Here is an 11,877-nt window from a genome sequence, read left to right on the forward strand (position 1 = left end):
GCTGTGCCTCTGCCCCTGAAGTGGAAGGATGAGGGTTAGGCTGGGAGGCAGGTGTTAGGAGCAAGACAGTGTTTGAAGGAGCTCAGTTTGATGCTGTGCATGTTCAGGCAAGTGGCTTTGCCCCTCTGAGCCCCCATTTCCTTCCACAGAACAGGACTGACAAGCTCATTTAATCCACAGACCCATTATTACTGCTATCCAGCCTAACGCCCTCCAAGGTCACCCATCTCAGCCTTGGGATTTTATCTACACTCCTCCCCAAGGCCCTGTGTGGTCTTCCCTGACCTCATCTCCCAACTCCTGGTTCACTCCATTGCAGCACACAGCCTTCTCGCTGTTCTTTAACAGGCTGATCTTGTTCTGGCCACAGGAGCTTTGCATGTGCTGTTCCCTCTGCCAGAACGCTGTTACTCAGGATTTTCTCAGGGCTCAGCTTCAAAGCTGCTGAAAAATCGCCTCATTAAAGTTCCATGTTCCCAATCCATTCTCCAAAGCAGCTAACCTCCCCGGCCCCATCACTACCACTTTGACCATTTTTTTTTTCTTCCTAGCACTTACCACCATCTCCGAATCACGTTTGCTTGTTTATTGTCTGTCGGCCCTGGTCCCGTCTGTGACTCCTGGGCCAGGTTGTTCAGTACTTTATAAATGAATTAATGAAGCGTCTGTTCTACCCCACCTCGCCCCTGTGGCTTGGTTTCTCGATCTGTGTTTTTCTCTGCTGCTCTGGGGGCTTCCAGCTCCGAAGCCAGCCAGATCCCCATCGGGGCTCACCAGCCGCCCTCGCACCCGTCACAGCTGCGGGGGAGGCAGCCCCATGAGAGGGCGGCGGCGGCGCCCGGCGGCCCGAGCAGCCGCCCCGGCAGGACCAGACCTGGCAGTCGCCCCGCTCCCGGCCTGGCACCCGGGAGGGGAAACTGGCAGGCGGGCACCGCCCTTCCTGGCGGGGGTGGGGAGGGGATCGCGGCGGCAACGACGCGCAGGCAACTGCATCCCCCCTCCCGGGTCAGGTCAGACGGAGCTGGCGTGGGCTCGGCAGGACCCAGGCACCAGCCCGATGGGGGAGACTCTGGGGTGGCTCCCGGGGTTCTGGAGTGCGGCCCGCCCACCGCGGACGCTCTGGACCCAGGCCTGGGGCTTTCCGGGCCTTGCTAGCCGCCAGCCTGGGAAAATCCCGGCCCCTTTCCCGGCGCCGCGGCCCTGCCCGGCAGAGCGGGGGAGGGGATTCCCGGAATCTGCCCAGAGACCGCCGTCGCGTCACTGGGCAGAATCAGCCCATGTTTGGACAGCGCTTCCGTAGCGTCAGCGGGGAAAGCCCCGGCGCGCGCGGCTGGGCGGGGCCGCGCCTGCGCACTGCGCGTTTCGCCCCAGGCATCCTGTCCCCCGGAGCTGGGGAGTTGCGGGACCTGGTCCCCGCCCTGCACCTTCCAACCCGGGAGATCGGGGGACGCAAGAAGGGTTGGACACCCAGGCTGGGGACGCAAGATGTCTGAACAAAGCTGGCGAGATCGACACAGTTACAGGAGCAAGCCACAAACCGCAGTGGGGTGGGGGCATCCCACTACTCTCCTCCCTCCGCCCGCCCGGCTTGGAAAAAAAGACAACAGAAATTAATAAAGAACCTTTTTTTTTTTTTACTTAAATAGATTCAATAAAAAGTAAGAACAACACACACACAAACACATCTTAAAATAAATTCTTTAGATACCGACTGCGCGTTTCTTCCGCACAGTACGGTGCAGAGGGGGGGAGGGCGGGGGCGGGGGTCCCCTCCCCAGTATCTCCGAGGGCTTGAGTACCGGTCGGCGGGGCCAGCTCCGCCGCAATCGCCCCCTCCTCCCCTCCCTGTTAAATACACAAATATATTATATTCAATATGAATTGAGTCCAGCAGAAAAAAAAATACAAAAAAAACGTGGAAGGGGGGCTTGTAAACGTCGAGGTGGAAGGACTGGCCGCAGAGCGGGCGGGCAGGAGTCCAGTGTGGTTTGTGGCGTCCCCAGGCCCCGGGGCCGGTGCCCACCGCCTGCCCCCTCGCCCCATGGGAGGCGTGCGCCCAGCCGTCCAGGTTGGGAAAATGTCCGTACGGGGGATAGGGGGGCGCTCAGAAGGCGTGTCCCTTGACCCCAAGCAGTAGCTGGCAGCCGTTGCTGACGTGGGTCATGACCTTCTGTTTGAGCTGGGCCACCTGCTCGCGGAGGAGGCCGGCAGTGCTGGACAGCCCGGCGTTCTCGGCCTTGAGTGTCTTCACCTTGTCCTCCAGGCGCGCGATGCGCTCCAGCTTCCGCTTCCGGCACTTGGTGGCCGCCAGCCGGTTCCGCAGCCGCTTGCGCTCTACTTTGATGCGCTCCTGGTCTTCCATGTTGATGGGGGACACCGGCGGCGTGGCGTCGCGGCTGCGCGCCTCAGGCACGGTCTGCGGTTCCTCCTTGAAGGTGGAGGCGCCGCGGCCCAGGCCCAGCTGCGCCGGGTGACCGCCGGCGAAGGGCGGCGCGTGTGGGAGGTAGCTGATGGTGGCCGTCGGGTACGAGCTCCCAGTCCCGACGGTGGCCCCGGCTCCTCCGGAGGTCGCAGAGGCTGGAGAATAGCTGCTGAGGTTGGTGTAGACGGGAGGCGGCTCCGGGCCGGCATATACGCCCCCGGGCCCGGCCGGGGGCCCCCCGCTGGCGCCCAGGGACACGTTGGGGGGCGTCACGTGGTTCATCTTGTGCAGGTCGTCCAGAGCTTTTACAAAGCCGTCGGCGAAGCCTTCCTGCTCCTCGGTGACGCCGCCCCCTGCGCCCCCCGCACCTCCACCACTGCCACCCCCGCGGGGGTAAAAGTACTGTCCCGGGGGCGTGGGCGTCGTCGTGATCACGCCGTTGCTGTTGGGGACGATCAGGCGCTCCAGCTCCGATGAGGCGAGCTTGAGCGACGCGCCGGTGTCCGAGCCCTGGCTGGAAAAGTAGCTGCCGCCACCGCTGCCCTCTGGGCCGGGGCCCCGCGCTCCGGGTGCTTTAAGATTTCGGTAGGGGTCGGCCAGGTTGAGCGCCAGGCTGGGTTTCAGGAGTTTGTAGTCGTGTAGAGAGAGGCCGCCCGGGGTCCGGCCGTATCCGGCCGCTGCGTATGAGTCGTCGTGGTAGAAGGGCTGTTCCATTTTAGTGCACATCCGGGCGGCCCGGTCGGTCTGAGGGTCCCTGCGGGGCCGCCCCGGGCCTCGCTGCAGCGAGACGCGCGCAGTCCGCGGAGGTGGCTGGACCAGGTGTCTGGACGCGCGTTCCCGGGGGCCTGTACGGGCCGAGAGAGGCCAACAGGCGGCTGTGCACGGAAGCTCTGTGCGGCTTCTCTAGCCCCTCTGCCCCCCTCTGGCGCACTCGCTTTCTTCGTGTTGCGTCCCCCTTGCTCCCCGCTCCCCGTTGGCTCCGATGCTGGCCTGGACGCGCTCAAGGTCCCGGCCGCTCAGCAGGAGCCACACGCCTTTATACGGCGATTGTCAGCTGCGGAAGTGCGCTCCGATTGGCGGTCGCCCGAGCCGGGCCCCCGCGCCCCCCTCCTGGAGCGTGGGGAAGGGGAGGAGGCGGCTCGCGTCATTGTCAGGAAGCGCGTGTCCTTGTAAACAGCGGCCACGGGCTGGGTGGCTCGGAGCGACTGCAGGGGGAGGGGCTCAGAGGACCCTGGTGCGCGAGGAAGGGGGCGCTGGGGCGGTCAGAGGTACACGGGGAGAGGCTTCAGGGAGGGCGATGACTCCCCTGGAGTACTCGATGAGGGATACGAGGAACTGGTACAGAGCAAGTGTGCGTGTGTTGGGGGGACGGGGGTGGTCCCGAGCTGCACACGGAAAGGCCTGAGGGATCTGGAGTCTTCCAGAGGGGCTGGGGGGCTGAGAATACACTGAGAGACCCCCCAAAGGAGAGACAGGAGGGTTAAGCAGGGTAGGTGGGGGAGTGGTAAGGAGACGCCTGACTCAGAAATTGAGTGGGGGGTCCAGGGTACAGAAGAATTGAGGGACTGGAATTTTCACGAGAGGAACTGAACCCAGGAAAAGTGAGGAAGGGGAGCGATCAAAAGTGTACACAGGAGCTGCTGGACACCCGTTATGCAGAAAATGAGTAGGGGTCCTGGAGTCCATGGGAGAGACTGAGAGTCCCCCACAAGTTGGAAGGGGAAGGAATTGGGGGTCCTATATATGGAAAAAGTGAGTGAGGGTCCTGGGGTACACTGAGTCAAGGAAAATATGTGGGGTAGAAGATTAAGACACTGTCAGAGGTTGGAGGTCACTGGGGGTCATCTGCGAAGGCCCGACGGAGGAGAATTAGAAGGGTCGGGGCACCCCTTCAGTACTGAGATAGTACTGACAGAGGGTCTCCGGTTGAGACATGAGAGAAGGAGGGGTCTTTTGAGGATCCTGGGGACCTAGACTGCTGCATCTTCCACGATTGGCGTCCCCTCTTGTGGGTGACCTCTAGGTGCCTGTATACTCTGTCCCCACCCCAAAGACCTCCCCCAGTGACCCTGGACTTGACCGACATAGTGTCGGCTCCTGGTGCCTAGACCCAGCCCGACGGCCGGGGCGCGGTCGCCCAACCCCACTCCTTCCTTAGAAACAGGCTGGGGAAAGAGCGCCGCGGCAGGAAGTGTGGCAACAGCCCAGGGGGAAGGAACAGGGCCCTGCCTCCGTCACTCGAATCCTACGGGACCATGCGCCCCGCCCTGGGTCCAGCCGGGTTCTGCGCCTCGTAAGAGGAACCTGGGCTTGCGACTCCAGAGGAAGCCAGGGGCGTGGGACAGGCCCCGCCGCAGAGGCCTCCAGTCGTCGATCCCCATCCAAGCAATGGTTCAGCCCTTGGCGCCCGCCGGCGATCGCCGAGGCTGGCAGTCCGGGACGATTCCATCGGCCTGACGGAGGGGGACTCACCGGGGCCTGGTCGCCATGGCAACAGGCCGGAGTCCGCGGGCAGGATTGGGGGCGGGGCGGCCCCCGGAGTCTCTCCCCGCCGCCCATATAAGGGCACAGGAAGGGGTGGGGTTAACGCTGTCCCGGAGCCCCGGCCAGGAGCCGGCTGCCCCGATCTGCCAGGTCCCAGGGCGCGCCAGGGCCCCAGGACGGCTAGTCCCGACCAGCCCCGGCCGCCTGGCCCGGCCCCACCCAGCCGCTCTGGGGCCGCGTCCTGCCAGGCCCTGCCCGACTCGACCCAGCCTGGCAGGTCCCCGCCTGCCCGCGGGCCTGGGTCGGACTTCGCCCCCGGCCCGACGGGCGTGGAGGGGGCGGGTCAGTGCCTCGCGGCGACCCCGGTGCCTGGGCGGGCTGGCGCGGCTGCCTCCTACCTCGAGCTGGGTGCCCTTACTTTCTGCCAGGAGGTCTGGGGCCCCTCCCCCCATACATCCCTAGGGGCTGGGGTGTCCCCACCTTCACTCATGTGGGTGACGGGCCCTACTCCTGTTTCAGTGTGCGGGTCGCCTCACCATCCAGAATACCTAAAAGGGGGATCCTTTCCCTCATCTGAGTTGTCTCCCTCATCTGAGGGAACCCCTCCAGAGCCCCTTCCCCAGAAATGGGTGAAGGTTTAGATGGTGAGGCTTCCAGTTAGACTTAAGGTGGGACTTCCAAGCAGATAGGCTGTGAGCCACTAGAACCAGAAGTGAGCTCAGTCTCTCTCTCTCTCTCTCTCTCTCACTCAGAGAGAGTGTGAGGCCTCTGTCTTTTGGGAGCATGGAAGTTTCTTTAGGGTAGAGAGAGGCTGAGGGTGGGGGGCTAGCCAGACTTTGTAGGGCAAGCGCAGAGCTCACCAAGTGTGGAGGAGAGAAGGAAAACGAAAGAGGCAAAAGAGAAACTGAGCTCTGTGGGGGCTGGGGGAAGTCCGGCAGAGCAGTGGCTTTGGGGAGGAAGGTCCCATGAGAAGCTGGGGGTGTCCCCATCTTTGGAGGGTCCTTGTGATCCCTGGGTACCCCCTCTCCTCCTCCCTTGCTTGAACTGCTCCCCTCCCCCGCCTCAGGCTCAAGGGAGATTCCAGTGGCCGCTGAGTCTGGCAGGCAAGCTGCCAGGCCTGTGTCTCCTGCCCATGCTAATAACTGCAGCTGACATCTGGCTGGGCCCTGCGGGGGCGCAGCGGGCAACGTCGGGGGGCTGGGCAGGCCTGGCTGGAGGGCAGCATATCAGGAAGCCAACCTGCAGGTCCCACAGGCCAGGAGGCCACAGTGAGTCAGCCCTGACCAGTGCTGAGGCTGCCCATGCCAGGGGAGTCCTGGAGAGAGGTGAGACTGGCCCAGTAAGGGTAGAGATGGAGGCCAAGGACCCAGCAAGGAAAAGTGGATGTATGGGGGGTGGGGGTCAGGGCAGGGAGGGATGCAGGGTTAGAGTCATGCAGACAGCAGACTGAGAAATAATAATTATTATTTTTGTAGCTAACACTTATATGGCTCTTACCATGGGCCAGGCACTCTTCTAAGTGGTTTACATAGAATAATTCATTGCCTGCTTCCAACAGCCCAGCGAAATGCATGCTATTTGTAGCCCCGTTTAACAGACTAGAAAACTTAGGCACAGGAAGGTAAGGAACTTGCCTGAAATCCCACAGCTATAAGCACTGGAGTTGACCTAGAACCTGAGCTGTCTGGCTCCAGAGCATTAGCCACTTTTTATGTGGATAATGACAATCAGAGAGGCATTTATGCAGTGCCAACTGTATGCCAAGCTCTGCAGGCCCTTTCATGAAGGGTCTCATTTATCCAGGCTTGGGCACAGGGCAGAGGGCTGCTGGTGTGTTTGGGGGCGGGTCAGCATGCTCTCTGCAGGGTGTTTGACCAGGGGGTGGGGATTGGGCCAGTGAGGGAGGGCGGGGGCCCAGCTAAGCTGGTACAGCCGGTTCCAAGCCCCTGCCAGTTTCACCCTTCTAGCCTGGGTGCCACCACCTCATGCCGCCCCACTGGCGCCAAGGCTGGCCGTCCCTGTGAGGAAGGTGTGAGGATAGCCCCCTCCTCCGTCTGCCCTGGGTGCCCAGACTAGCATCTGGGTACTGCCCAGGCCCTGGGCTCCAGACTAGCATCTGGCTGAGGAGTCTGTGCCCAAGCTTCCCTCATGCCCAGGGGCCCGGGGCCTGGGGGACTGGATAAGGAGGAAGTTCGCCCCCCCCTCCACCTACGGGTCTCTCTGGGGCTTTTGGCCTTGGCAGGAGGGACTTCTCCTTCTTATAAATAGCCTGGCGACCCCCCTCCCCCCTGGCCTACTGGCTGGCAGGGCCCTCACCAGGAAACTGGGCTGGGGGCTGCCTGTGAGTCAGCCAGTGGGCAGGCCAGGACGAGAACCCGCAAGTCATAGCACCCAGGCTCCCTCGTCCCTGCCCCTGGGTGTGGACAGGCAGCTGGCAGGAAGAGGCTGAGGATCACGGAGGCCCTCCCCCAGGAACCCCTGGCTTTCCAGTTACTTCCCTCCTCCACCTCTGTGGTTTGGGGGGTCCCTCACCCCTCTCCTGGAGAGGAAGCTGCTCGGTTTTCTTGGAAGCAGGAAGGAGAGTCTGTCTCCTCAGGCTGACTCAGCTGGGCATGAGGGGAGTTTCCCACAAAGCTGTTTCTGTGCCCCCCACTGCTGGCGAGGTCTTGGGGGGCCTGAGCATGGCTGAGATCCCAGGTGCCCCATTTACGGGGGATGTGCTGAGAAAACAGGCCCACATCCCACCAGGGACTGAGGCTGCTGAGCTGGGCCTCCTAGGGGAAGTGACAAACAGCAGGCCGGGAAGGGGGGGGCGATGGTTGGAGAGAGGAAGCACCAGGATCTCTGGGTGGGGGTAGAGACTGGCTGGGAAGCCCAGAGCCCCGCAGCATGGTCCAGGGGCACGTGTGTGTCTGGTTGGCTGTGGGTTAGTGTGTGGCTGGCCTGTTAGGACATGTGAGAGTGTATGTGAGGCCTGTCTTCTCAGGGCATGTGTCTGTGTGTTGGCCCAACACTGCAGGGGTGTGTAGGACCTGCCTGCTTTGGCGCGGGGTGGGGGCGTTGGGGGGGGAGTGTGTGTGTGAGTATGTGTATGGTCTATGAAATAGGTTGCATGTGGCTGGCCTATGTACATGAATGTAGGTTGTTTTGGAGTTCATATGGCTAACCTATTCGTGTCTAGTGTGTCTGTGTGTGTGTGTGTGTGTGTGTGAGGTCCATGGCTTGCCTGTGTGAGGTCTGTGGCTGGTGGGTGTCTGTGGCTCAGCTATGTGTGTGTGTCTATGTGGGCTCTGTGGCTGGTGTGTGTGTGTGTGTGTGTGTGTGTGTGTGTGTGTGTGTGTGTGTGTGTTAGCCAACAGGTTCTGTCACGGTGTCTCTGTGCCAATGTGTTAGTGAATGTCCGACTGTGGCCTGTCAATGCTTCTCTGCGTTGGGTGTGACTGTCTGGCTAGACCATGTGTGTGACTGTCAGTCTGTCTGCTTACATCTGCCCAATCTGTCGGAGGGTCTGACGTGTGTGTCATCGGTGAGGTAGTGTGTATCTGTAAGGCTGACTTCTGATGTTCTCAGAGCATCTCTGAGTGTATGTGCAACTGTGGCGGGAGGTGGGGGGATTCTGTTATGGTCTGTATGTGTCCTTCCCCATAGGTTTATGTATGTCCATCTCCCATAGGTTTATGTATGTCTCTCTTGCCTCTGAGTGTCTTTTTGAGTTGGTGATCTTGCTAGTGTGTGTTCATGTGTGTGTGTGTGTGTGTGTGTGTGTGTGTGCGCGCGCCTGTGTTGCTTTCTTGTGTGTCAGGATCTGACACTGTGTATGAACATCTCTAGTGCAGCTCTTGGGGAGCCTGCACTGAAAGTGACTGTCCCTTCTCTCTGAGTCTCTCCAGATGCATGTATTGCCCGTCTGTGTCTGACACACAGTTCTGTGTGTCCGTCCTGCCTGTGTGTTTCTGGCCTGTCACATTTGTCTCAGAGTGCCTGTGAGCATGCCACTGTCTGCCAGGCTGTGTGCTTCTCACCAGAATGTCAATGTCCTTCTGTATTTGTGTCTGTCCGTGTGTCCATCTTGCCTGTGTGCTGAGTTGATTTATCTGTGTCACTCACTCCCTGCCTTTATGCTTCTGGCCTGTCGGTGTCTTTGTGTGTTTGGCAGCATTTCAATCTTCCTCTTGAGTCTGCCCTGTCACTGTGTCTGTGTTTGACAGCCGTCTTGCCCAGATTTGTGTCTGACCCTGTCAGTGTGTCCCCGGTTGGCAGTCTCTCTGTGGCCAGGGTGACACGGGTGTTGTGTGTGTGACTGTGTATGTGTACACTCCTTGCCGCCCCCCCCAAGTCTGGCCACCCTGGGCCATGTTTACTCTGCCCCCAGCCGATTTCTGCCCTGCCCGGGGAGGGGCTGACCCTCCGGTCTGTCCAGCCAGCAGTCCACAGCCAGCAGTCCACAGGATGTTCCCGAGACGCTGTCTCCGCCGACATCCCCTCCCTTGGGCCACCGTCGGGTCAGGACCCAGGCGTCCAGGGCGGTGGGGGTGGGGCCGCAACGTGGCGGGGGGCATGCCAGGGCCCCGGAATGAGGGTGAGGGGTGGGGAGGCAACGGGCCCAACAGGTTCCGCCTCATTCCTGCCCCGCCTCTCACTTCCTGGGTGCCTGCCCCGGGCAGGGGGTGGACGGGATGAACCCCATGGCCTCAGAGCGCCTGGGTGGGGCATGGCGCGCCCCACAAGGACTCGCTTCTGCTGGTCACCCTGACACCCAGGCCTGAGAGACAGGAGGAGCCTGGGTCCTTCTACCGGCCAAGCCCCCTCCCTGCTCCTCTGCCCAGCTCTGGGAACAAAGCGTCCCATCTATTATTCACTTAATCCCACAAGGCCACAATAAGTGGGTCATAGTTATTCCCCATTTTCAGATGGGGAAACCGAGACCCAGAGAGTAATGAGGGCAGAGGCAGGATTTGAACCCAACCCTGTATGCTACCCAAGACCCCCAGCCAGCTCACCAATAGCCTTCCCTCCCCTCTCTAAAAATGGTACATGTGGGGTGGAGTATGAACCCAGGCCCCCACGAGGCCCGGCTCAAGGGGGCGCCTGGCTTGCTCTGAGTCAAAAGGAGCCCCTGGATGAAATGAATAAGAAAACGGCTTTAACCGTTTCATCGCCGATGGGCTCTGCAAAAACTTCCTGTGGGCTATGGGGGAGGGGCTGGGGGCTGGGTTCCCAGAGGGTTGGGGGGTAGGTACTGCCAATTCAGGGGTGGGGGAAACGGCTCTAGTGACCTTGGCAAGGGATGTCTAAGGCAAGACACCAGACACCGACCCTCGCCGGAGGTAGAGCCCCACTCCTTAAGCTCTAGGCCCCCAGTACTCGGTTCTCAGCCCCCACTGCCTGGAGGGGGGGTCTCAGAGTCCGCAGCCCCCTCCCCAAGGGCTTGAGTCACACAAGGGGAAAGCCGCGAGGGGTGAGTCACGGGTTGGAGAAGGGGAGCGAGGTCGGCTGCGGCCAGGGGACCCTCAAGCTGGCCTGAGTCACGCACGCCAGGGCCTCGCTGACCCCAGCCCCTTCCCCGGAGACCAGGAGGCCAGGAGCGGGCAGCGCATTGTCGGTGGAATACGGAGCTGGAGGAAGAGCGGGAGGGGGGAGGAAGCACGAGCCCGGCCGCGCGGGAAGCTCCGGTTCCCATGGTAACCGAGGGGTCTCTCAGCTCGATGGCGGGGTTCCTCCCTCGTCAGGGACGGTCCCCGCGCGCCGGGGAAGCCCCCGCGCGCTCTATCGAGGGGCCACAAGTTTCAGGTCGGGCAGGAAGGGGTTAACGGCAGCCCCCTCCCGGGTTTCACCCGCGCCCAAAGTCCCCGCCAGGGTGGGGCTGTGCCCCGCGCTCCCCCGCGCTCCCCCGCGCTCCCCCGCGCGCCTAACCCCCGCGGCCGCCCACGCACGCACGCACGCAGCTAGCCCATCCCCCCGCGCTCGCACGCACGATCGCGTCTGGCTCCACGCACGCAGCGACCCCCGTCGTGCCTCACGTCACGCACGACGCACGCGCCCCCGCAGCGCCGGGAGGGGCCGAGAGCGGCAGGACTCCGGGCGCTTGACGCACCCCCCCAGCACATCACCGCCTCCTCACGCTGTCTTGTGTGACTTTGACACCCCCCCACGCAAGGTCACAAACTCTCAGATCCACAGTGTCACACGGACACAGGATACACCTGCCACACGTTGGCACAAACATTAACTAGTCCAGCCAGCTCCGCGGCGAATGTGGGCAGGGTCACACTGTCACACATCGTTTGTGGTAGGGCCATTTTCATACACAGATAGGTGGCATATACAGACACTCCGATAAAGCCACACCATCGAGACAAAGTAAGACACAGATAAAAGTCTTGGACCTCAGGACTCCAGTTGTCACACAGCCACTCCTCTCACATGGAGATTGTAGAGGCACAGAGACACAATGCTGGGGACGGACACACGACGGTCATGCTGTCACGCAGACATCACAAGTAGGGCACATGAAGTAAAGTAGGGTCACAGACACAAACCCACAAGGCCACACACAGGGACACCAGATTGTCTCGGGGACATGGATAAACCAAGGACAAACATGACAGGCTCATGCTATCACAGAAAAACACATGATGGAGAGAAGTAGGACACGGTCACAGAAACACAACCTAAACCCATACTGAAGTACTGATTGTCATACATTCACTTCTCACACAAAGAATGACCTAGGGATATAGACACACAGCAAGGTCCCATAAAGAGAAGCATGTGCCCTAGTCCCTGACAGCACCCCCCAAAACCACCAAATCACACACACATAGCCTGTTGGGTAAATTCCCAGGGCCCCAAGACACAGATAGATGCAAACACATAGGCCTGTGCACACACAATCACAGACCCACCATCTCACACCTACATAGATGTGAACACACTTCACATGGACTCAGAGACATGTACAGACCCGGGGA

General features: G+C 61.1%; 1 protein-coding gene across 1 annotated transcript; it reads right to left on the minus strand.

Annotated features, from left to right (window-relative positions):
- Window positions 1–1,616: 1,616 nt before the first annotated feature.
- On the minus strand, window positions 1,617–3,447 carry JUNB (JunB proto-oncogene, AP-1 transcription factor subunit). The gene has a single exon (XM_004277465.4). The coding sequence runs from the start codon at window positions 3,146–3,148 to the stop codon at window positions 2,105–2,107; it is 1,044 nt and encodes a 347-aa protein (XP_004277513.1). The 5' UTR covers window positions 3,149–3,447; the 3' UTR covers window positions 1,617–2,104.
- Between the last annotated feature and the right edge of the window lie 8,430 nt (window positions 3,448–11,877).

The sequence above is a fragment of the Orcinus orca genome, chromosome 3, assembly GCF_937001465.1.
Source record: "Orcinus orca chromosome 3, mOrcOrc1.1, whole genome shotgun sequence".
Lineage (NCBI taxonomy): Eukaryota > Metazoa > Chordata > Mammalia > Artiodactyla > Delphinidae > Orcinus > Orcinus orca.

Coding starts and splice junctions, on each gene's coding strand:
- JUNB (XM_004277465.4), bottom strand. CDS start 3,148: ATGTGCACTAAAATGGAACAGCCCTTCTACCACGACGACTCATACGCA.